At 39.8% G+C, this 26887-nt stretch overlaps 1 protein-coding gene across 8 annotated transcripts in view; it reads right to left on the minus strand.

Moving 5' to 3' along the window:
* The window catches only part of RPH3AL (rabphilin 3A like (without C2 domains)), a 296941-nt gene that overhangs the window by 147781 nt on the left and 122273 nt on the right, over positions 1-26887 (minus strand). For 5 of the 8 annotated variants that reach the window (XM_077482240.1, XM_077482239.1, XM_077482242.1 and 2 more), the window contains 3 exons: positions 23148-23291; positions 17918-18047; positions 13173-13259 (listed from right to left, as the gene is read on the minus strand). In XM_077482240.1, coding sequence (XP_077338366.1) covers positions 13173-13259; positions 17918-18047; positions 23148-23291 — 361 coding nt within the window. The remainder of the gene's footprint in view (positions 1-13172; positions 13260-17917; positions 18048-23147; positions 23292-26887) is intronic. The other 3 variants (XM_077482244.1, XM_077482243.1, XM_077482245.1) reach the window with 1 other exon arrangement.

The raw sequence follows: 26887 nt of genomic DNA on the forward strand, positions 1-26887 counted from the left end.
CCCGCCTCCTTTGATGGACAGAACACTCGTCCAATGGTGGAGACGGGACTTCGTATTACACAGGCTGCCGTGTAAATAGGAGACACTCCTGTGTGCAGGGCACTCATACCACATCCAATCTCTGAGGCAGCCAGACTGAGCCTATATATCTTTTGTGGCCCCAGTGCTGGGAGATTGTCGGGGGCCACAAAAGATATATATGTTTAGATAACCAGGCGGGCAGTTCAAAATTAGACCGTGATTGGTCCGTGGGCCGAACTTTGGACATGCCTGCCTTATAGTAATATTATCCTAACTCTTGTACATTTAAAAAACTGTTCTGTTGCAGTATGTCTCGGCTTTAAAGATGTCCTATCACTTTTTGTCTCAATAGCATATCCTAGGAATAAGAACCTGTCATAATTTAGGAATGCTTTGAGATGAACGACATGTATCATTGCAGCTGAGGTAAGGTATCCTACATAGGGGTGGCTTTATCAACATTTTGTATGGGGTCTGCAGTTATGCCTCTGAATGTAACTCATTAAAGCATTTGTTACCCTAACATTTTATATTCCTGATATGTGCCTGCTGTACCATGTACTTGTATGAGAAAGTATCTGGTTCTCCTTTTATTGCTTTCTCTATGTAAAATAGCCAGTGCCTCTGCAAGTCTCTCTGCTTTTCTATTAAAAACTGACCACACTACGCAGTAGGGCACACTGTGGTTAGGTCTCTAGATAGGCTATGAACTTAGCCTGATCTCCTCCAATGATCAATGAGCCCTAGCTGCACTGTCATTCACTGGGAACCTCAGTGTGCTGCTGCTTCCCCCCCCCCCAGCTCTTATGCAGCTGAGAAAAGAAGGAATGTGATCATTTATTGAAAAAAAATGAAAAGGAAAGGAAAAAAAATTAAGTATTTATAATGTATTTTTATATCTATTCAAAAATGTTTTTTCTTTCATTTCTATTTTAAACAGAATGGGTTTCTTTACAAGGTGATCGTTTACAATTCCTTTTAAGTCCCTGCTACCCAAGGGTTCTCAAAATGTTCAGGTAACAACAAGGTCTGGGGAATGCCCAGGGAAAAACCAAAGCCTACTTACCACCAGCTCGCAGACAACCAAATTAACCTGTCTAACAGTATGCGTTAAAAACAGGGGTTTAGTCCGCACGCATTTGCAAACGCATGCGTGAGCCACAGAGCCACGTCAAGGCACCCCGGTATCTGTGGTCCTAACACTAATATGGTGTCCCCGCAGTGGAGGCACATGCATTCTGATGGTTAGATGAGGGCAGGTGGACTGAAGGGGAGACACCCCTCCTTAAAGGTACAGGAACACACCAAACACCCAGCAAGAGCACAATGGCAGCAAAGGTGTTGGTGCACTGCTGGACCAATGCAAACACTACCGTGTTATCAAGAACTTGCCCACCGCCCTCATCTATAGCTGGCTATCGCAGTAAGTGGCTTTGGAAGGCTAAACAACAGGTAACAACAAGGTCTGGGGAATGCCCAGGGAAAAAATGTTCACTACCATACACACAGTATGGCAGGAGCAACAGGTATTTTTTTTAAAAACGTATTCAAAGTACACTTTCAATGTAAGAGACTAAAAGGGAGCAAATAAGCTTGTTGTTAGGGTTTACATACACTTAAAAAAAAAAACTCACAGGAATATTTCTGCAAGAAATAATATATTATGAACGGGGAACATGATATTTAGTTAGTGTGTGAATGTTGAGCTGTGGGGTACTTATCCACCTCTGAAATAACATACAGACCACTGCACATGCATGGCTAAAAACTAGAGCAAATAACAGTGGAACGTCTGAATACAGCAGTTAAGATGCATATTCTATTTTCCCAGGGCACAGAAGAATTTTCCCCCTTACACCATGCATCCAAAAACTAGCCCCAGTTACTGTGGAAACCAATTTGGACAAAAGCGCAGCAGTGAAAACTTCAATAATTAGTAGGTGTTTCATTTAAATAATGAATGAAGACAAAACATAATGCACATAGCTGTATATTTATGGAATTATATTCGCTCGTATTGCTTCAGGAAAATTTACAGGTGCAGAAAAAAAAAAAAAAAAAAAGACTATCTGGCTAACAGCATGATTTCTGTTACTTCACGGTTGCTTTGTTAGAAAATGACTCTAGGTAAACAAAATTTTTGTAGAACAGGAAAATTCAACTTCTCAGCTCCGGTGAAACGGTACAGCAGCATTTAATAATTGCAAACTCAGTGAGGTTATTTGTTACACAGCAGGGAAAATAAAAATCATTATTTTTTTTAAATCAGAATGGAACTTATGATTACTATCTCATAGACAAATACATGGTGGGATTACCTCAAATGCTTCGGTTTTAATGCCTACAACAACAAAAAAAAGATTATAGCAATGTGATAGGTTGTGTAACCATAAAATATCCATCCACAAATGGCAGCCTCCACTAAGGGATTAGAAGAAAAATCCAGCAGGAGTTACAGAGTATAAAAGAGAAGAGAGGCGCCTCTAAGTGCAGCAATATTGTTACATTTAATGAGGGTACAACATTTAGCAACTCACATGGTTGATGATTAAAAGAGGTACATCTAAGTATGCAGATATCCGGGGTAAAGCTGTCCACCTAGACTGTCCTCCAACGCCAGCTCTCACCGCTGTCGGTTTGCAATTGTGACCGGGAAGACCGCCCTGCAGTACAGGCTTGAAGTGCTTGTGGAGCACAGTGTTGACAGGACGACTTCAATAGATGTTCTATGCGGACAGCTTTACCCTGGATGCCTGGATACTTAGATGTGCCTCTTTTAATCATCAACCATGTGAGTTGCTAAATGTTGTACCTTCAATAATGTAACCATATTGCTACACTTAGAGGTGCCTCTCTTGTCTTTTATACTCAGTTGTGACATGACGCTACTCTTATATCAAGACATCGCTTCTATATCAAGTCAAAATTTATTAAAACATTTTGCTTGTCTTGCAAAACACTCCCAAACCAAGTTACTCTCAAACCAAGGTTGTACTGTATATATTGACTGATCTGTGTATTTATTACTAGTAAAGTACCTATGTAATTATGTGTAAATGTGATTAATTCAGATTGACTTTATACACAGACGTTTATTTTTAGCTTGTTAATTCTAATCTAAAGAGCATCAGATTCAAGAAACAGATTTAATAACTTAGTCTTTATATAGCCTTTTACTGGTTGTCTTTTTATATACACTATTCCTTTTTTTTTCTTTAGATAACAGTGTGAAAAAGTTCAGGAGACTGTAAACATTTATGTTAATGTATTACTATGCATATATTTTTTTTATACATACCTACAGTTTTCAGGGCCGTCTTTAATATTGATTGGACCCTGTGCAAAAATTTTCTGTCTATTTACATGTAAACACAGGGTCTGCAGGTGAGCCCTCTGTACATAACAATAAGGCAGACCTGGGCAGCATTAGTATCAGCACTTCACAATGAGATATCAAGACACAGCACAGGACTAAAATTTCAAAGGACAAGGGAATTTAAACTGGGATAGTTGGCAAGTATGAGGCAGCTGCTTTGGACCCCAAAACAATGACAGGGCCCAGGGCAGCTGCCCCTTTTGCCCTGCCTTAAAGACGGCCCTGACAGTTTTATACATACTTACAGGTGAAAGTATTCACAGCGCTTCAATTTTTTCATATTTGTTATGTTACAGCTTAATTCCATAATGGATTAAATTCATAATTTTACTCAAAATTCTACAAACAAACATGAAAGAAGTTTGTTTAAAATCTTAAAAATAAAAAAATGTAAAAAAATCGTACATAAGTAGTCACAGCCTTTGCCATGACACTTAAAACTTAGCTCAGGTCATCCTGTTTGAGATGCTTTTACAAACACGTTTCCACAACTTGATTGGAGTCCACCTGTGGTAAATTCAGTTGATTGGACATGATTTAAAAAGGCACACACCTGTCTATATATGGTCCTACAGTTAACAAGTGCATGTCAGAGCACAAACCAAGCCATGAAGTCCAAAGAATTGTCTGTAGACCTTTGAGACAGGATTTTATCCAGGCACAGATCTGAGGAAGGTTACACAACTTTCTGCAGCATTGAAGGTCCCAATGAGCACATAGGACTCCATCATCCGTAAATGGAGTAAGTTTGGAACCACCAGGCTCTTCCTAGAACTGGCTGCCAGGCCAAACTGATCAATCGGTGGGAAATGGCCTCAGTCAGGGAGGTGACCAAGAACCCGATGGTTGTTCTGACAGAACTTCAGAGTTTCTCTGTGGAGAGAGAACCTTTCAGAAGAGCAACCATCTCTGTAGCACTCCACCAATCAGGCCTGTATAGTAAAGTGGCCAGATGGAAGCCACTTCTCAGAAAAAGACACATGACAGCCTGCCCGGAGTTTGGCACAAGCACCTGAAGAACTCTCTGAGCACGAGAAAAAATAATTCTCTAGTCTGCCATTCAGGCCAAAGAGTTTAATCTTTGTTTTATCAATCATTGAGTCTGGAGGAAACCAGGCACTGCTCATTGCCTTGCCAATACCATCCCTAGAGTGAAGCATGGTGGTGGCAGCATCACGCTGTGGGGATGTTTTTCAGCGGCAGAAACTGGGAGACTAGCCAGGATCAAGGGTAGGTGAATGCAGCAATGTACAGAGACATTCTTGATGGAAACCAGCTCCATAGCGCTCTGGACCTCAGAATGAGGGAATGTATATCTTCCAACAGGACAATGACCCTATGCACACAACCAAGATAACTAAGGAGTGGCTATAGAACAACTTTGTGAATGTCCTGATGGAGTTTGAGAGGTCATGCAAAGAAGAATGGAAGAAACTGCCCAAAAATAGGTTAGCCAAGCTTGTAGCATCATACTCAAAAAGACTTGAGGCTGTAATTAGTGCCAAAGGTGCTTCAAAAAAGTATTAAGCAAAGGCTGTAAATACTTATGTACATGGGATATTTTTTTATTTTTTTATATGAATTTGGAAAGATTTGCAAAGCGCTGTGAATGCTTTCCAGATGCATTGTACATGAGGGAAGACATTGGTACACTTTACATATACAGGCTCTGATTTCTACTTTGCAGAGCTGCATAACAGTTTTACTTTACTGCTTCTTTTTACAAATCTACATAATCACCCAAAACAATACTACGAATATTTAATTGCAGTCATTAAGAAAGACGATTAAGTAGTTGTGTTGCACCAACAAGAGCTCCTACTAGTGCTTAATCCACAAATGTATGTTTAATAGTAACAGAAACATGGAAATATAGCTAAAGTGTGAAAGTAATATTTAAATGTACGGTATTTTAAAGTAAACACTGCAATAACAAAAGCTCACTGATATTCAAAAAATTTTCAAATTTTTCAAACTTTTAATTATGCCATGTTTACTCTGTGCATCACTGCCCAGCCTACAAGAATTTATTTTTCAGATACTCCATGCCAGTTGATAAAGGGCAGGTGGCCTCAGGTGTGTGCATTAGAGGCAATTCAGCTTGTGTTCACCCTACCATTACCAAAGTGCAACCATTATGGTCAGATTTCTGCATAGCTAACGTAGGTTGTGGCCTGGGATAGAAGGGCTTCCAGGTCAGCCAACAGTCACCTACAGATAATGACTCTTAGTAACTAGTAACACATTACTGTAAATAATAAAAGGAATTCTGCCTGCTAGTTCAATGTAGCCAGGTCCCTATTGTCATTGTCCTAGTGCATTCTGTGTCTCTGTGTTGGTGATCTATTGTACTGTGCAAGTACTTTTTAAAGAGTAACTTCAACCAAATGGGAAGTTCCATTTTAAGTCCTCTTCCCCACTACATCTGATATTTTTTTTTTTGGAGGGAACCGAGTACCAAGTTTTAACAGGTACTCACTCCCACTCCCTTTTGGATCACCTAGGCTATCTGAGCGAAAGTTGCACCTAGAACGGTTAAGGACAGCACTGGATCTTTGGATAGGTAAGTGTCCTTTTATTAAAAGTCAGCTGCTACAGTATTTTTAGATGTTGACTTTTTCTTGTTTATTTGTTCTTTAGAGAGAAGAACCACTTTAGGTATTCAGGAGCTTTTAACAAAGGTTTGTCAAGTATTTGGGAAACTGCAATTATAACTTTAAATATGTGTATAATTTATAAAAAAATTCACCTTCTATCTTTCGCCACAGCTCTCAGATAGCAGTACAGCAGCACAGCTCCAGGCAGGCTGATGATCAGTTGCAAGATAATTGTCAGGATTTAGGATTTGTACCCATTTCTTTGGTGTGCTGGCATCTTATTAAAAACTCTCAAAAAAGATAAACTATTTTGTAGAATGATTTCTGATTAGAAATGTAAACTTTTCACAGAGATCTGATTGTGCAGTGAGAAACCAGCATTTTGGCCATGCATTTGACAAGTGACTGTCTCAGGGCTATATAATTATAACGAAGAGATGACAGTAATTGTTGGCAGCCTTGACAAAAAGGTGGTTATCTGTCAAGTTGTTTCTATTTTTACAATATAGAGAATCTGACTTATTTCTTGCAGGCTTTCAAAAAATATTTTCCAAAGTACAAATTATATTTTTGTTCATCTCTAAACTTTGCACAGTATAAATTTGAGGTTCTCCAACTAAATGTAAATACATATATTCCTCATTTAAAGCACTGTTAGCTAAAAATTTGGTTACCTTATGAATACAAAAAAAATAGCCTTTTCACAGCCATCTCAGATGTGTCGACTGTTTTAATGATCCACACAAAATAGATAAAAAAAAAATTATCACTAGATACCCTGGGCATTGAATACAAAAGCAAATGGCTACAATATCGACAGCTCCAAAAATGCATTCTCTCCAACGAAAGAGGTTGTATTGGACAGGCCACTGACAGATCTTTAAATAATGTTCTTAAAAGAACAGAAACCAACACATAATTTTATCTAATGTATATAAATACCTAATCTCTAAAAGTAATGTGAAGGAGCTAACATATATAAAAAAAATGGGAGGAAGAACTGGGAATTAATATCCCCAGAGGGAAATGGGAAAAAGCAATAATGCTAACACATAAATTATCAATATCTAATAGACATCAAGAAAGAGATTATAAAATATTAGCTAGATGGTATAGATGCCCAATAGATATGCACAAAATAAGTTCAGTCAATGATGATATATGCTGGAGATGTCATGGGGCAAGAGATACAATATCACATATCTGTTACTATTGTTTAGGTGTTCAGATATTTTGGGAAAAAATATATACAATATACCTGGCCGTGACAGGAATACTAATACAGCTGGACATATTAATATCAGTACTGTCAATGATACAAGGATCAATAAAAAATATAAGGGTATCCTAAAATACTTCTTAACAGCAGCACGAAATATCATAGTCAGGTAATGGAAAAGCAGAGCAACACCTTCTGTAGAGGAATGGGAGTGTGAGATGGTCGAGATGTGTTCCCTGGAGGAGAGGATGGCGATTGAAAAAGGACAAAAAAAACAGATGATAACAACATAGGAGAGTATTTCCAAATCTGCCATCTCCCAGTCTTCGTGGAGAGAGATATAGGACTCGGTCCCAAACAGGGATATAGGAGGGAGGGGAGAGTGGGGATGATGGGGAAGGGGGAGTGAAAAAAAGGGGGGAAACTCCCCTATCATATTTTTTTTTCTTTTTGTATATATGGGAACAGTGAGTGTATCAGTGTGACTGGGGTCTGTAAGTGTGAGATGTTAGATGAATATGGGCAAATGGATATAAGTTATAAAGAGGGATTTGGACTTAGTAAGAGATAAAATCCGATAATAGGTAAATAGAGGACATTAAGGCATAGGGATTGATTAAAGATATGAATAGGATAATAGATTGTAATCCAAATACGCTAAATAAACAATATATGAATTTGTAAATGTTGAACAAAAACTGTAAAAAAATGTTTTGTTAAATAAAGGTTACAAAAAAAAAAAAGCACGATCCAATTTGCTACAGCAGGGGAAAAAATTCCTTCCTGATCCCAGAGAGGCAATCGGATGCATCAACTTCCCTGCATCAACTTTACCTATAAATGTTAGTACCCAGTTATATTATGTACATTTAGGAAATAATCCAGGCCTTTTTTAAAGCAATCTACTGAGCTGGCCAGAACCACTTCTTGAGGGAGTCTATTCCACATTCTCACAGCTCCTACTGTGAAGAAACCTTTCTGCATTTGCAGATTAAAGCGGAGTTCCGCTACATTTTTTTTTTTTTTTTTTTAATTAATCCGAGCATAATGCATTATTACATAAAGAAAATTATAAAAGTTTAATAGTGGATGTTGAGAAAATATATAGTTTATACTCACAAGTTTGTACCTCATGTTCTGGCCGTTGCCATCATGATTGTGGGCATGTGAAGCCCAATCGATCACTCTTCCAGGATAAGCATTAGAGAGGTGCATGCACCTTTCAATCTCACAAATGCGTGATTCACCGGCAGCCATAGTGCGGATTGTTTCTAAAGTTGCCATAACAACGGTCCATAACAGGCGGCGACTGAGGAAGGTCCTGCCCCGTTGTTATAGGCACCACCTTAAATCGTGTCATTTCCAGTTGGGAAATAAAACAGTTTTTGCTCACAGTACTGCCTATAGGCTCCTGGGAAATGACAACTCACATTTCTCAGGAGCACAGGCAGAGGGAGGAAGTGATGAGGAGCTCCGCAGACCATGAAGTGGCAGATTAGGAGGGCTACATAGCAACAGGGCATTTCTGGTAAGTATAAAAAAAAAAATTCCTCCAAATGTTTCTTTATAGGTTTAAAGGAGTCTGATTATGGAAAAAACATTTTCAGGGTGGAACGCTACTTTAAATCTCCTTTCCTCCAGACGTAATTGCCAAAGAGCTCCACAATCTAGTTCAAAATAAAAACTGGCTGCCCAGGCCATCTCACTGCTCAAAGTTGTGTATATATTTATTTAACTCAACTGTCAAAACCTTACACTCATATAAGGGTCAAGGAAAATCCAATACGTTTCTGCTACCAGCTTTTCCTACCCACCTATTATGTCATTCAATAGATATAAAGCATGAGAGTGTTGCTTTGGGTTTGTGTTGATAGGCAAATGCAGCTTGCTTTCAGGTACATACATTTTAGGTCAATACACACAAGTTAGGCTTTAAGCTCTTTGATGGGCACTACCCTGGAAATAATCGTCATGTTTTCCCCCCTTTTGCTCCCCCACTGCATTTTGACCGTTGACCTCTGCCGAAGAACATCTACCACAATAATGCAGAGTATGGGGGTGAATTACTAAAACTGCACAATGCAAAATCTGGTGCAGCTGTGCATGGTAGCCAATCAACGTCTAACTTCAGCGTGTTCAAATAAGCTGCGCCAAATAAAACCTAGAAGCCAATTGGTTTCTATGCAGTGCTACGTCAGATTGTGCACTCTCCAGTTTTAGAGTTCAAAATGTTTTTATTGGTAGAATAAACATTACATCAGGAATACAGTTGACACATCACTTATAGGAAAGCGGCAACAATTGCGCCAAATGGCTATTGCCTACAGCGGCGCTTGCGCCTAAAGGTTTCATAAATAGATTGGATTCAATTTAAGTCAAATAATAGTGGATCAGGAGGTACAGTACACTCTCCAGTTTTAGTAAATCAACCTCCATGTTTTTTGACTCAAGTGGTACCTTTGAGGGGATGTAGGCAATAAGACTCCAGGGGACAGCAGCTTCCTTGATGTTGCGCAAGGACCTCTAGTAATTTGACTTACATGGCAGTAGAAAAGATACAAGTTATCCAAAGTAAAGCAACAGTATCGATGCTAACACAAAGGTTTAGCCCAAAAAATAACTTGTATTCTACAGAGCATTGTAAGCAGAATCAAACCTATAAATTCTTCAAAAGCTCAGCTGTGCTGTTGACCTCTACATGATTACAGTACAAACTTTGCTCATAAAATAGAGTCTTCCAGCTATAACAGGCCAGTATTATTCTAGCAATGCATCAAATAGATGTTGCTCTATTGTACACATTCATCTAGAAGAATTCATAACCCTTAAGTTCAAACTGGCAATTATATACTGATAAACTGTCAGCCTGTGCATTACTTATAAAATTAGATATCAGTAATGTCTCTACCATGAAGCAGTCGTAATTCATTATGAACACACCATTAGTTATACATCTCCATATATATGAAGAACTCATCTCCATTTAAATGTATTTCCCAAGCTTCTCATTTCAACATACTAATTCATGCTCAGATGATGCTCTCGGGCATTTTAGATCTAAATGCTTGCCTTTAAATTAATATGCTATTTTTTGTTGTCTATTAGGGAAATGGACTAAGACACTTTGCATAGTGCTAATTTTAGAACAGATTCTGCATATATATTTGATGCCAATCAGATTGGCACAATAAAGTCTATATGTGTTATACATTCTTTATAGCTATATTTACTCTACACAGAAAACAAATACCTTGCTTATGAATATTTTCTTTTATATAATCATTTAGCAGGATTTGTGATCGGTTCATACAGTAATTATCTTAGCTGACCAAACACCAGTAGAAATTAGTTCAAAAATCTTTGTTTTTAGAACTTTCATTTGATTTTCTACTAGTTAGTGGGGTCAAATCAATATTCATTTTAAAACTGCAGTGACCAAAAAAATGTCAAATTCATAGGAGCAGGATGGAAATTTTTGGACCAGAGATTTGGATCTTTAGGACGGGCATCTGGATTTTTTTTAGTTATTTGTTAGCAGAGGTGCTTTGTTAATGGGTGGGCGAGCCTGACAAGAAGCATGCTGATAGGAAGAGAAAGCAAAGCGATATAGAGAGGAGTTAATCGCTGTGCTGCTTCTCCTTTCATTGTCCAGTAAGAGGCTTGGGTGGGTCAGAATTACTTGTGCTGAGATGTAGTGGGTTGAATATTGCTTGCTATCATACTGAGGACATCTAGTGGCAGAAGGAAAGTACTGCTTTGGAAAATCTATTTTTTGATGTTGAATATTGCATCAAATGCTTGTTTTAATATTTTATCCTTTGATGAGCTATTCATTTTTTTATCTTATCATTTTGACCGGGGATCTGATTTAAGAAGTTAAAACAAATAAAATGATTTTTTTTTTTTTTTTTTTAATTAAGAAGATACAGAAAAAGGTGTTCAACATGAATCCCAAAATAAAATGTATCATGATTGTTCTTACTTATGGCAATGAAAGTACAGTTCACATCTCTATGTCAGCCCTGTGAAAGCAGAAGCCCCAAAATCCACTGCTGCCATCAATATGTGATAATGGCACTCCCAGCCTCAGCCTGCACAGAGATTTTCCATCTTGTGGGACAACCCAAGTGCCAGCACACAGAGTGATAATCACTGGTGATAGTTAACCCTATACAAACAATAGCTGCCACTGCATGCTTTATCAGAAACACACATTGGTTACACTATCTGCTGTAATAATTCTGACTGGAAATAGTAGCTTAGAGACATATTTTACCACTACTGCTACCTCTTCCTTTTATATAGCTGATGACAGCTTGGGTCATTGTGCGTTTCTTTCAGGGAGTCGGCGGTGGCAAACATTGAGATTGACGATTTATGACCAACTTCTTTGGGCATTTTTAATTGTTTTAATAAAGAACTTGTCAAATGTTTTGGTGTCTATTTTTCTACTTTTTTTGTGAATGAGTAGGTCATGCTCAATCACATGGGTGGAACCCCCCATCCATGTTGAGGACATATAGCCTGGTATGGTTCGTACAGGCCACAAGCTTGTTCCCTCCCTTGCTTGGCCAGCCAAGCTGCATGCTCGGATTAAGGGTCTGGTATGGATTTTTAGGGGTTCTCGTACACTTTTTTTTGTTTAAGGTCTCCCTTAAAAATCTATACCGGACTCAAAGGGGTCGATTTAGGCAAATAGACTGTTTACTAAGCTCTGTTGCACCAGAGCTTAGTAAAGGAGCAGAATATCTGATGACTTCCATCATCCAATCATGTGTGGCATCCTCTAGTGTGTACTAGAAGTAGTGTAGGATGAGTTGGAGTTTAGAGTAGGTAAATCTTAGTTTAGCTCAGAGCCAAGCCTGTGCTATGGAATCTGGGTCAGAGTTCAGACAAAGAAAAGTTTAGGGCTGGGTGACTCATCCTGACAGCTCCTCTGGTGCCTCCCCCTGTTTACTATTAAAATGTTTTTAAACTTCTACACTTAGAGGCGCCACTCTTTCTTGTTTATGCCTATATAAACAAGGCAGATTGCTGATCTGTCAGAAGGGAGGTATTGATCTTGTTTTCCTGCAAAGCAGGAACATGGATCAATGCCTTCCCCGAGCCAAAGCACCTCCAACACAGTGAAAAAGCACAGGCTAGGCACACAGTTAACACTTTGATCACCCCTGATGTTAACCTCTTCCCAGCCAGTGTCATTAGTACAGTGACAGTGCATATTTGTTTGTGTCCCTGGTCCCCAAAAAGCATCAAAAGTGTCAGTTAGGGGTCTGATTTGTCCGCCGCAATATTGCAGCCCTGCTTTAAGTTGCTGATAAAATTATGAATTACTAATATTACTAATAAAAGTGATATTTTTTTTAAATAAATGAAAATATCTCATAGTTTGTAGATGCTATAACTTTTGTGCAAACCAATCAATATTTGTTTATGGGTATTTATTTATTTTTTTACCAAACAATATCTAGCAGAATACATATTGGCCTAAACTGATGAAGATATTTAATTATTTACATTTTTTATTGGATATGTCTTATAGCAGAAAGTAAAAAATATTTTTTTTTCAAAATGGTTTACAGCGCAAAAAATAAAAACCACAGAGGTGATCAAGTACCACCGAAAGAAAGCTCTATTTGTGTACGGAGTCGCAGGACCAAGCAGCTGTCAGTTAAAGTAACACGTATCCCAAAAAATGGCCTGGTCATGAAGGGGGTAAATCTTCTGGAGATCAAGGGGTTAAGCACAGCTGTGCATACTATTTCTTTTTACTGTTCTGATAGTTTGATAAAATTCTCAATTTTACAGGGATAACAAAATATGATTTTCCGGTTACAAGCCTTGGCATTTCTTTTTACGATCAAGTACATGCTGTAATAAAGTTAATAGAAAAGCATTTTTTGTTTGTTATGGGATGAAACAAACGGTGTACAAAACATAAGGCGAACACTCAATTTACCTCTCTCTTCTCGCTACAGATTTTACAGAGCCATGTGGGTCGCTTCAGGCTGCCAACAGTTTCAATTCCACATTTAGTGCAGACTTTCTGTGGGAGAAAAAAAACAGATCAGTGCACTTTTAGCTTATCTATTTTTATACTCCAGATTTAGTTATTTCCTAAAGGTCTTTACTTGATTTAAGGAGACTGGTGGGATGCAGAGACGTTGCAATAAAAGGGTCTTGCCTAATTTAAATATCCTCTTCCTGTGTAGCTTTGTAGGGCTACTTTTCCTTATAACTACCTTTCATGTAATGGCCAGCTTTCTTTAATTAATCGACACAGACATTTTACAGATTTCACTTTTCTATTCTCTGTGCAGAATGTTTTTATGATGATAAAACAGTAATAAAAAATAGTTTCTCATTGTACGGCATTTAATTTAAATAACAAAAATGATCAGCTTTGAGTTGGTACATACTTTGTTTTTGTGTGCTTTTGCTCAAGCTGCTCCCACAACACAAAATCATACTTGTAGGTTAAATTAAATGTACATGATTTTTTCTGTTGTTTCTGAAAATAACTGAGAATCAGATTAATTTCTAACATGGTACACCTGTATTTAGGGTGTACCCACATCCCATGGGCACACCCTCCCCTCCATGACAGTTGGTGGGTGTTCCTCTCCCCCACAGCCAAGAGCACATTTAAAATCAGCACAGCTGTGCAAAGCTCCACTCATTCACAGGGATCTGTGAATTAGTAAACTACAAGTACCATCTTCCACCGTGGCAGACAGATTGTAGTTTTCAGTGGACTACAAGTGAGCTGATCAGCTACAGAGATCACAATAAAAGGCTTTAAAAGACACTTGCAAAGTCACTGGGAACAAGAGGGCCAGAGCTGCAGGAACCTTAGAATCTTTCAGAAAGTCATAGACACTAGGAAACTTATGGGAACACTGGAGATCCTGGGGCTAGAAACACTAGCAGTTGCTCAGGCCATGCCTGAGGGATTTACCCCAGCTTATCTAGCAAGGGAGGTGACCTGGCTGAGCTGGGACTGGACATGTAGTTGATTGAATCAACAGCAGGTGTATTTCCAGTCTTGAATACATCTTCCAGGCAACAGCAGAACCTTGCATGTCAAAGCTATGGAACTACATGTCTGCTGATCTGTGGGAATACAAGTGACGAGACAGCAGTTAACCTGCCAATGGATGACAATCGGACACTTTTATCCCTCCCAGGTTAACACAATGGTTGTACAAACCTATTAAAGATGCAGACAAAAGTGAGAAAGAAGCTTTTTATAATCTATTGCAAAGAACCTTAGAAGACACCTTCAGTTATGATGTAACACTCCTCATTGGTGATTTTAATTCACAAAACTGCCATCTACCTCTAGGTTTAGAAGGATATAGATGGTGCCTATGGATCAGCTAAACAAATGAATGACAATGGGGAGTCCCTACTTCTTTTCTGTAATATGAATACAATTTGCATTGGAAATACACACTTTCTACAAGAGGCCATCCACAAGAAGACCTTAAGATCACCTGACGGAGTCCTGAACAATGAAATAGACTATGTTTGCATTAATAGACATTGGCGCTTAGCACTGATAGATGTGAGGATGTACTGTGGAGCAGATACTGAGTTCCATTACCCCCTCCTATAATGCTCCCTCAAACTTGGTTTTAGACAAAAGCAACATCATCAGCACGCCCATTCATAGGTGATGGAGAAGTTGAAGAAATCTGAAAACAATTAACTCCTTCAATCAAGCAGTTAAGCATAGCACAAAGAAGGAACTTGGACATTGCAGAGCAACACAAAAAGAATGCTGTATACAAACAGGACTTGGATTCTAATTGATTAAAAAAAATTGTCAAATGCCAAGACAAGGCTAAAAATCAGAAAAATAGAAAGGACAGCCAAATACTGAGGTCTAAGTAATAAACTTAAACAAATCTGCCAGTCTGACAAAAAAGATTGGTTTGAATGTAAAGGTACTGAAACACAAGAAGCCGCAAGCAAAAACAACCGATAAACCCTCTACTGCTTGTTTGTCAACTAACGCGAACAAGAAGTAACTCAAATCCTCTGATAAAACATACAGTAAGAATGATTGGATTTGTATTAGCCAAGAACAAGAAGATATTTGATGGGCTGATCATTTTAGATAGACCTTAAGCCAGCCAACACCAAAGTATCTTTTGACGTGTCCCTGCAGCTAATCTCAAGGTTGATATGAGTATGATTATAATCAGACAAACAGGAAAAGTGATTAGAAACCTGAAAAACAACAAGGCTCCAGTATCAGAGGAATTAGTGGGGACTGATCTCCCGCTAAATGTGGAGGCCCAACAAATTCCAATTGTGTCCCCCGTTTCAACAAACATTTTTACCCAGATTTTATTGCCAGCCCTGCATGTTTGCTAGACCAGGGCCAGAATAGGCTTGTTTGGGGGGGGGGGGGGGGTGAAATAATATGAAACTATAACAAAAAGAACATCTGTATATTTTTAACCAGAATGAAAATATGTAAAATCTATGATCTTGAATATAAATATGTTAATGTGGGACTGCCAAGGATATGAACTGCAGGAAGGGGGCCGTTTTCAACAGCTCTTCACCATGTGTACATCAGTAATGTAATATCTTCCACATATAACTCCCCAGAGCCCCTTCTCATCCCATTATTACATAAGATGAGGAGTTTAAGGAGGAAGTAGAAGGGAAGTAGAGAAAGGAGGAAGTGGAGAACTGGAGGGAGGGTTTTTTTTCCCACATATAACCAAAGCTCCAAATCCGACATGGAAGGCATACTTTGCCTTGTGTGTCTCTAGGCATTCACCCTAGGTGATTCTCTGCAGTTTGGTTCTGAACAGATTTGTCTCCCAGCACTATTAATGGTCAGGTTTCTGCCCTTTCTATCTTGTTTCAGAGATCATTGGCCTCTCGCTCCTCGATTAAGACCTTTGTACAGGGAGTCTCCCATGCAGTTCCCCTATTTGTTCCCCCATGACTCAGTGGAATCTAAAGTATTTTTAATCTATTAGAGACATTTCTCTTTCTACTCTTTATACTCTCATTTCCAAGGTGGTATTTCCTATAGCCATCAGCTCAGCGATGTGAGTGCCTTTGCTTGATAGAAATTGGCTAGCATCAGGACAGTATAGGAGTGCTTGAATACAAATCAAATAGATAGAGACAAAGCAGATTTTATCTTGCACAAAAAATATTAATATATTATCTGAGAGACAATAACCAGAAATAGTATTCATTAGCTGGACAGTATATAAGCAGTTTGGTAGGGCTGCAATCCAAGATGAAGAGATATGACAGGTTTTTATCTTGAAATATAAATGAGATTGTATCACAAATGTTTTACAATGGCTGGATGCATCTAGAGTTGCAAAAATAAGTACCAAAATGTCCCCCTAGATACTTCAATGGGGTTCAAATGTCTTGAGAAAACATAACATTAGATTCGCTCATCCCTACAATGAAGTCGATATCAGAGAATCATTTCACAACATTGTCAGTGATAAAACATCTCAAACTACTACTGTTATCAGAACCGAACCTTGAGTAGCTGACCAGGATTCTACTTGTATCAAAATCCTCCACAGCAATACTGATGTTCATAAATGCATGGCCTATGTAACTAATGACTCTAAACAACCATCTACTACAGTAGATGCCACAGAGTTGCTTACAGAGGACCAGTGGCATCCTAAGGCTAATTATGCCAAAATTACAACTCACAACTGCTTAAAAAAGCAACAGTCCTCAAATGGAAGATGAAGGAATGCAAGGTCTCTAAAAATCCACCGGCTCAGAGAAGCCATCATGGAGGAGTGGAAGAAGACTCCAGTGGCAACCTGTGAAGCTCTGGTGAACTCCATGCCCTAGAACAGGAGTCTCAAACTGGCGGCCCTCCAGCTGTTGCGGAACTACAAGTCCCATGAGGCATTGGAAGGCTGACAGTTACAAGTATGACTCCCCACAAGCAGAGGCATGATGGGACTTGTAGTTTCACAACAGCTGGAGGGCCACCAGTTTGAGACCCCTGCCCTAGAAGGTTAAGGCAGTGGTGCAAAATAATGGTGGCCACACAAAATATTGACACTTTGGGCCCAATTTGGACATATTCACTTAGGGGTGTACTCACCTTTGTTGCCAGTAGTTTATATATTAATGGCTGTGTTGAGTTATTTTGAGGGTATAGCAAATTTACACTGTCATACAAGCTGTACCCTCACTAAATTACATTGTAGCAAAGTGTAATTTCTTCAGTGTTGTCACATGAAAAGATATAATAAAATATTTACAAAAAGAGAGAGGGGTGTACTCACTTTTGTGAGATACTGTGTGTGTATGTATGTATATGTATATGTATATGTATATATATATATATATATATATATATATATATATAGTTTTGGGGAAAAAAGAAATGTGAAATTATATTTTTCTTAGAGCGATTGCAAGGGTAAATAACAACAAAAAAAAACAGTACTGGAAGCCAATGGCTCCATGTGCCCCAGCAAGGCCAGTGACGTGCAATGAGCTGCAGATGAGCAAAGTGCTAGATCAAATGGGGTCTCAAGTAAATAAAAGGGAGGCAGGCAGGGAGGTGAGGGTGGATGCTGATGCCTAAACATTTTTTACCTTAATGCAAGGAATGCATTAAGGTAAAAAAATGTTTAGGCTTTAGAACCACTTTATGTAAAAGTCTTAAAAAATATTTTACATTACCTTCTTACAGTCTTGACAGAAGACAGAAGTTGTGCCCAATAACCCAAGGTGCTCTCCACAAAGCAAACACTGTGACATCCCATTTCCCATCACATTTTTCCGCATGTTTTCTAATCTCTCCACAAGGCGCCTGTAAGCAAAAGGAATAAATTCATCATCATAATGGATTTGATGGATGCTGATATCTTCCTACACATAATGCTGATAACTGCAATCCTAACTTGTTTTCACTGCTGCTGAGAGCTGGAGTGGTTTACTAAAGAATAGTATACCCAGATTCAAAAGAATGCCATCTGTATAGCAGCACATAAAACGTGCACAAAATAACTGAACAGAAACGTACCCAATGTCATCAAATATTTTGCCAAGTTGAAAAAAACAGCAAAATATTATTTTGCCTGGAGTAATTAAACAAGTTAGGCTAATCTAATAAAGGTAATTATTAAATCTTAAAAAAATGCTGGGACCTATTTTATAATTGCTATGACAATTACCAGTATGACTATTTTTTTTTAAGTTTTATAAATACAGCATTCACTAGGTCTAACTACACCTGCTAAAGTGGCCATAGACAGAGAGATGTCTACCTTAGAACAGGTATGGAGGTCCATATTTGAGAACACTGCACCCAGTAAAATGTACAGTTTCTGTCTGGCATCATAGCGATTTCTTTAACACGCAACTCCAACCCATTTTTTGTTTGTTTCGGAGGGAGCGGGGGACCTTGGTTAGATTGAAAAGATCTCATTTCCTGTAGAGTCACTGGGAAAGAAAGGGAGTCTCTTCAGCTAGGACACAATGCAATACCGAACTTTGCTGTGCCCTCTTCTCATTTCTATTGCGGTCTTTAGGATGGAAAGTGAGGAGAAATCCACCCAATGGGATCACAAACAGCAATAGAAACTTGAGATTCTAACCCTATATATCGTATATTAGAGATGGGCCAAACACCCTCCTGCTCAGTTCGCAGCAGAACTCCAGAACAGGGGAAAAGTTCTAACCTGCACAGCGAACCCTATTGAAGTCTATGGGAGCCAAACAGGAAAAATCCAAAGTACACATTTTGAAGGCTTACATGCAAGTAATTGGCCATAATAGGGGTATGGGCGTCCGGGTACTGCCCTGGGGAACATGTATCAATGCAAAAAAAAAAAAAAAAACACCTTTAAAAACTATTGTTTTTCAGGAGCAGGGATTTTAATGATGCTTAAAGTGCAACAATAAAAATGAAAAATTCCTTTAACCACTCCCGGACCACCCACCATACATATACTGTGGCAGAGCAGCCTGGCTGAGTAAAAACACATACCAGTGCATGATTTAGTGCACGCGGTGTGGCGGGCAGGCGCTGCTGGAGCGCCGCTCTCGCTGTGACTGGACACAGTGGGAGCCAATCTGCGGGTCTGGCTGCTGTGACTCACCTATTGTTCTGTGGAGAGATGGAGCTGAATCACGATCTCTCTTTTCCTCCAGTGTATCTGCCCCCTACATAGTTAGAAAGCACTTCCACCAGGGAACACATGTAACCCTCAGATTTACAGCAACTGCACTTCCGAGTGCACCTGCAGTGCAAAATGGATTTGCCTTTTGTAAATAACCAGCATTGTTTTTTTATTCAAAATTGTCGGTCTTTTTTGGTTTATAGCGTAAAAAACAAAAACAAAAAGGTGATTAAATTCCACCAAAAGAAAGCTCTATTTGTGCGGAAAAAGGACATACATTTTATTTGGGTACAGCGTCGCAATTCTCAGGTAAAACAACGCAGTGCAGTATCGCAAAAAAAAAAAAATGGCCTGGTCAGGAAGTGGGCAAATCCTTCTAGGGCTGAAGTGGTTAAATATAGTGCCTGGGGGTTCCTTTAGTCTGCCTGTAAAGTGGCGCATCTGTAGCATGCATAGAACATGCTGCAGCAAAAATTATATTTCTACATGAAAAAAAAAATGATGTTTGATGGAGAAAAGGGTCTCTTTCCCACAACCCTGGGCTGTGGTTAACAAGAGGGCTCCCAGATCCTGCCACTCGATGTGAATAAGTATGGGGTACATTGTACCCCTACCCATTCACCAAAAAAAAGTGTCAAAAAGTAGTAAAAACACAGACAGTTTTTGACAATTCCTTTATTAAAAAAATAAAAAATAAAACAGTGTTCCCAGTGTAAATCATTCGTCAATCACGCAGCCTGGCGCACCCAAAAAATAAAAAATAAATTAAGCTCCCGCTGTCCATAAAGGCTGACCGCCTACTGTCTCCTCCGCCATTTGACAGTTCTTCTATAGGTAAGGGCTGGACCAACTGGCGATGTCCCCTGGAGGCACCACCCCCTTGTGACATCACAGACAGGTGCATGCTGGGCTGTCGACACCATTAGGGGGCGGTACCATTAGGTGACATCACCAGGTGGATACGCTTTTGTTTTTCTCTTCTTTTTTTTAGGTGCAGTGAGCGTCGCGATTCATAAAAAATCTACATCGGGGGACATGGTTTTTATTTTTTAATAAAAGATTTGTCAGAAACTTGTTTACTAACTTTTATGGTGAAAGAGTATTCATATGTTAAAAGGGGGTTTCAGATTCAGATAAACCCCCACCCGCAGACCCCCACAGTCACAGCCCAGGTTTGTAGGCAAGAGACCTTTGTCCCTATCATTATGTGGATTGGTGCCCCAAAGCATCCCCCCCCCCATGTAGAGGGCATATGGCCTGGTATGGTACACACATATAAGAGTCTGGTATGGATTTTGGGGGGTGAACCCCACAAAACTTTTTTCTTTTTATTTTGGTGTGGGCTTCACCTTAAAATAGGGACTGGGGGGGACTCCATGCCGTTTTGTTTTTTTCTTGTTTTATTCAGCAGGCAAACCAATTGAGCGGGGAAACCCATTTACAGCTGATGATCAGTTTATCAGTTATTAAGGACACCATAGCCAGCTTCCCGACCCTGCTCCTTAACAACCAGCTTATACTGCACCCTGATTGGGCAAAGCTTTGCCTCAATCAGGGCTCATAATGCACTGTGCAGCGGGAAGTGCATTGCAGGGCGTTCAGCGGGATGAACACAAGCCGAACACCCTGCAAAATGTTTGGCCCTGACGGTTTGCCCAACACTACTATAATATATATATATACACACACACACATACACTATGGTTACTTTGAACAGGCAAACATAATATTTTTACTGTAACACCGTCTTCAGAAAAAGGTGACATCCCTTTATAAAAACAGAAGGAAAATCTGTGTTTTTAATCATTTATTAATATATATATATATATATATATATATATATATATATATATATATATATATATATATATATATACTGGGGTTATGGTGCAGTACAGGTAAATCCTTGTCACTCCTCCATTCAAAATTCCTTTTCCAGTTGCCATGCAAGCTGTCTAAGGCCCGAACCATACCATTTTCACCACCATGCATCACGGTTGGTGTGAGATTTTTCTCCTGAAATTCTGTTTCCCGTTTGTGTCTAACATGTCTACAGTGCCCAAACAGCTCTATCTTTGATTCAACAGTTCACAGCACATTGTTCTGGAAGGCCTGGTTTTTGTTAATGTATTTAGGGGCAAACTGTAATGTTGCTCTAAAGTTTGTTATGGACAGCAAAGTCTTTTTTTCCTGGCACATCTCCCATGCAGGTTAAATGGGTGTGATCTCTTTCTGATTCATGCATTTTGATACCCATACCCACTATATACTGTATAAATGATGCTTCCAAGACAGAAGAGGTATTCCCCGCCCTGATTTGTGTGTGCTATTCTAATCATCAACATCATGCAGTGGATGGGATGCATACTGGTACAAACCTATTGAGGGTGTCAGGCTTTGGACTGGTTGCATGCTTCTGACTAAATTTCAATGTCATTTGTAAAATATTAGCTTAGACAAAATGTACGTAAGTGATTAACATGTAATCCCCAAGCAATTCCCATGTTGGCAACAGATTATAACATAATTATATATATATATAAATATATATTATAAAATATATAAATATTGATATTAAAAAAAGTATTGCTAAAACAGTATCAGACCATGTATATAGTTTCACTAACATCTGATTAAACTAAAAGGCATTGAAATCTTCACATGAAATTTACTTTTTGACCAGGAGATGGCACAATTAGACATGTTACTGCTAATAGACAAATCAAGACATGCTTTTTTCCCCCAGAAAGGTTTAGACATTATGTAGCTGCAACAGACACCGATGTAATTATAAAAAAAAAAAAAAAAAACTCCACCCATAACCAAAGAAAACAAAAAACTGGAGTGGAAGATATAGGCTAACAGTTATAAAAGAAGAGATGCAAAAATAAAGAAAATAAAATGTTCTTAGATGTGATACAGCATTTAGAAATATGTTGTAAATATATTTTAGAGCAAATAATCAGGTATCAGCAAGTAGCTGCATTGTACTATTATAAACACTCTTTTGATGTCTGTATCTATTATTTTTACTTTTCTGTGTTTATATTATAACATAAAGCCTAACTTCAGTTATGAATAGACCAGGAAAAATAAAGTTTTTATTGCCGTCTGAGACCCTACTGTAAAGGTTCCTCGCGCTCCCGCTGCCTGTGACAGCAGGAAATGAAATAAAAGGCAGGGGTTGTCACCAGGGCAGAAGACACAGACAGTTGTAATAAACTAAACAATTTTACTGATAAATATAGTTTTGTTGCAGTGTGCCTCCCTACTGGAGAGATTTCCTAAGAAGTAATGGGAGCTGAACTTGAAATTTCACTTTTAGGTGGCTTGGCTCTTTAACTTTAGCCTGTCTGTATATTATGGCCTTCCATGATAAGCATACAACCTATCATGTAGCATATCCAATGACTGCAATGTAGCAAAATTGTGATGCAAGACATTAAATAATATAAAGTAATGAGTAGATGCTAAAAGGCTGAATTTCTTAAACTGGTCTTTTTATTTTATTTTTTTTCCCCCTTTTCGTACTGCAGTCTTAATCCGCCTGCTAAATCATATGGAATACATGTCCTCCTGCTGTTTTCTCTTCAAAGTAAATACATGAAAAATTGAACAGGGAGAGTACAACCTCTATGTCATGATTGTGGCCCAGGCACGGAAATGTACTATTCTCATTCCCAAGTGGTGTAAGACACCATCGTGTCAATCAACTTGTGAGCATATTGGAAAATTGAAATATCTATTTTTGCTGCAGTGACCTATTACCTTTGGATACTCAGACATACCCAATTCTCTGCTGCTCCAGAGTGTCTACTTTTTCAGCTCTTCTGATAACTTCCAGGATTGATTCTACTTCAGTTGGGTTCAAACACTGATTCTTTCTTTGCTTGTCAGTTCGATAGGTGTGAACTGACCAACCGGTGTGCAACCTGCAAGTGAAATAAATGTAATAAGAACAGACTTCACGCCTTTACTATTTATTTACTGTGATGGTTGCAGATCGTTACAGTATTTAAAGTGAGCCAGTCACATTTTTAAAAAGTCTCAGTCAAGCACGTAACTGTAGAAAAAATAAAATGATGAAGCCTCTCCTGCACCGTAGATTACCACTTGATTGCTGAGAAATTCCCTCTCTAATTTTATTTAGAAGAGTACGATGCAACAGGTCTACCAAACTGCCATCCTTCCCAGCTGCACATGCTCACCTTTACCACTCAATTTGGCCACCAGAGTTAAAGAAAAAATACAGAACATTTCTGGGCATGGGGAGCATGTGGCTCATTCCCTTTGTTCTCATGTGACACTGGTGCCTGGTGCCAAGTGCAAATAGGTAGAGGGTTTTTAAGCTCCAAGGTGCAATATGAAGTTTACACCGCTTTCTTCTACTGCCTCATAGTAGCTGAACTGATCAGAGGAGGGGGGCAAAGAAAGATGAATATGTGCAGTTGGTTATGGCAGCAGTTAAAGTAGTAAAGTAGTAGTAGTAAACCCTGCCATTTACATTTAAGGAGAAGTAAAGCCAAAGCTATTTTGGGCCTGCTTCTACTGTAGGTCACAGGAGGCCAAAGACTGCTGTTAGCTGATCTCACTCAACTGGTCCAGGCTCGGGAAAGATCCCGACTTTATTGCCAGGATCCACCCAGATGCCTGGGCCAGCAGCTGGCTCAATCTCTCAGCAAGCCGCCAGGACACTGAGCCAGTCGCTCCCACCCCTTTCGCAGCCCAGTTCTCCAGTGAGCCCTGAGGGGCAGAGTAGAGAGCCAGTGATTGACAGTCATCGTTTCTCTACTCAGTGAAGATGGAAATCTGGGTGATCAACAGTCTTTAATCGCTCAGTTCTCAGTCTTAGAAGTGGCGGGGGAAAGATACAGCATTGGATCAATGCTGCATACTCATTTTTCTCATTTTAGTTTTCTTCCTAAAACCCAAACTTCTAGTTCAACTAGTTAGGATCTTTGAGCATGCCATGTATGTCCAAAGATTGAACCCTTCCAAGTGATTGTAAAGGTAATTAAAAAAATAAATGAAAATAAATAACAAAACATGTCTATACTTACCTGCTCTGTGCACAGAGCGGCCGCAAACCTCCTCTTTTCGGGTCCTTTGCAGACGCCCCTGGCCCCTCCCCTTTGTCCATTGCCCTCATGGGAAGTGCACTTGAGCTCTGTTGCTGCATCCATGGACACAGACAGCGGAACTTGGAACCCAACCCCGCTCCCTCGTGACTGGCTCTGATTGACAGCACTGAGAACCAATGGTCCCAATGCCCCAGCAAAAGCAGCAAGACCTAGATCAAATGAGGGCTCAGGTAAGAACAAGAGGGGGTGAGAGGGGATGCTGATGCCTAAACATTGTTTACCATAATGTTAAGGTAAACAATGTTTAGGCGTTACAACCATTTTAAAGGACAAGCTGATGGCTGCTCCTGGCTTGAAAGTGATCCATGGGATGGCTTCAATTTTTTTATTCACTTTATGGCATTACTAAGATTGGGAACAGAAGAAGTAACACTGGGAGCCAATCAGGTGTTTTGCATTCACTTGTGCTGGCAAGGAACAGGAAGATAGGAGGAAGAAAAAGGATAAACTTGTCAGTTTAAGGCCCCACGAACATTGGTAACTGGTTCCAATGGGGCTCCAGCGTTTAGCTTTAGGCAGAGGGTACAGGTATTATTGTGTAGCTCTGCTGCTGGCAGCCTGTCAAACCCAATGACAGTCTGACAGCTGCCAAGACTGGATGGGGCTGGGCAGTGCAGCTAGCTGGGGGGAACATTTGAAGCAGTATGTGCCCAGGAACGAATGTCCAGAATGCAGGACGACACCTGTGCCCTCCAGAAGAAGCTAAATGCCAGTGTTTTATTTATGCATTTAGTAGTTTGCCTGGATTTCAATATTAATTGTATATATCATTTACTTTTTTTAAGCCCTGCTACTATTGATGTTATTGTATTGCCATCTGTGTTAAGTTACTTGTTCCTCGGGTTTATATATAGTATGATGCTCCATTTACATGCATTGGGTTCAGCTTTAGTAATAGCAAACGTACCCTTTTAATGACTTGTTACCATTGTTATTCTGTTTCATTATATTTTGCTACCTGTCCCAGGTTACTTGCTCGTCAGGTTTCACTATCTTACATACTTTGAGTTCCTGAAATTGTATTATGCAAACATTTACAAAACTTCATTATTTGATGTGTCATACAAGAGGTCTTCAAAACCAAAGTATGCAACAAGGTACAAAAAAAAAAAAAAAGAAAGGTCTACAGAGTGCATACTGCTTATCATTATATATAACTACTCAAACGGAAAAAAGGCTTTTTATGATTTGGAGATAACAGGAGTAAAAGTGGCATTTTTGATGGAATGTGAATATCTCAATGACCTGCAACCTCAACCGTTGCTGTAGTGTTTCATGAACAAATGATTGAAAAAAAAGCATATATTACTGACACTATTGACAGTAAGAGATTTACACTCTCCCTATTGGATGTTTTACTTTATTGTGTATAATAGATAATGCAACAAGAGCAGGGCTGGACTGGGACACAAATATGGCCCTGGACTTCATCATGACCGGCCTACTTTAAACTTTGAGTCTGCCCATCAGAAGCTCCCTTCACATCAGAGTCCCCACCAGCAGCCCCCTTCACATCAGAGAGTCCCCAACAGAAGCCCCCACCAGCAGCCCCCTTCACATCAGAGAGTCCCCACCAGAAGCCCCCTTCACATCAGAGTCCACCACCAGCTGCCCCTTCACATCAGGAGTCCCCACCAGCAGCCCCCTTCACATCAGGAGTCCCCACCAGCAGCCCCCTTCACATCAGAGTCCCCACCAGCAGCCCCTTCACATCAGAGTCCCCATCAGGAGTCCCCACCAGCAACCCCTTTTACATCAGAGAATCCCCACCAGAAGCCCTCTTCACATCAGAGTCCCCACCAGCAGCCCCCTTCACAACAGAATCCCCACCAGCAGCCCCTTCACATCAGAATCCCCACCAGCAGCCCCCTTTACATCAGAATCCCCACCAGCAGCCCCCTTCACATCAGAATCACCATCAGGAGTCCCCACCAGCAGCTCCCTTCACATCAGAGAGTCCCCACCAGAAGCCCCCACCAGCAGCCCTCTTCACATCAGAGAGTCCCCACCAGAAGCCCCCTTCAAATCAGAGTCCACCACCAGAAGCCCCCTTTACATCAGAGTCCCCACCAGCAGCCCCCTTCACATCAGAGTCCCCACCAGCAGTCCTCTTCACATCAGAGTCCCCACCAGCAGTCCTCTTCACATCAGAGTCCCCACCAGCAGTCCCCTTCATATCAGAGTCCCCATCAGGAGTCCCCTTCACATCAGAGTCCCCATCAGGAGTCCCCACCAGCAGCCCCTTCACATCAGAGAGTCCCCACCAGCAGCCCCCTTCACATCAGATTCCCCATCCGGAGTCCTCACCAGCAGCCCCCTTCACATCAGAGTCCCCACCAGCAGCCCTCTTCACATCAGAATCCCCATCAGGAGTCCCCCACCAGAAG

The sequence above is a fragment of the Lithobates pipiens genome, unplaced genomic scaffold, assembly GCF_037356315.1.
Source record: "Lithobates pipiens isolate NorthernLeopardFrog02 unplaced genomic scaffold, aLitPip1_a1.2 Scaffold_16, whole genome shotgun sequence".
Lineage (NCBI taxonomy): Eukaryota > Metazoa > Chordata > Amphibia > Anura > Ranidae > Lithobates > Lithobates pipiens.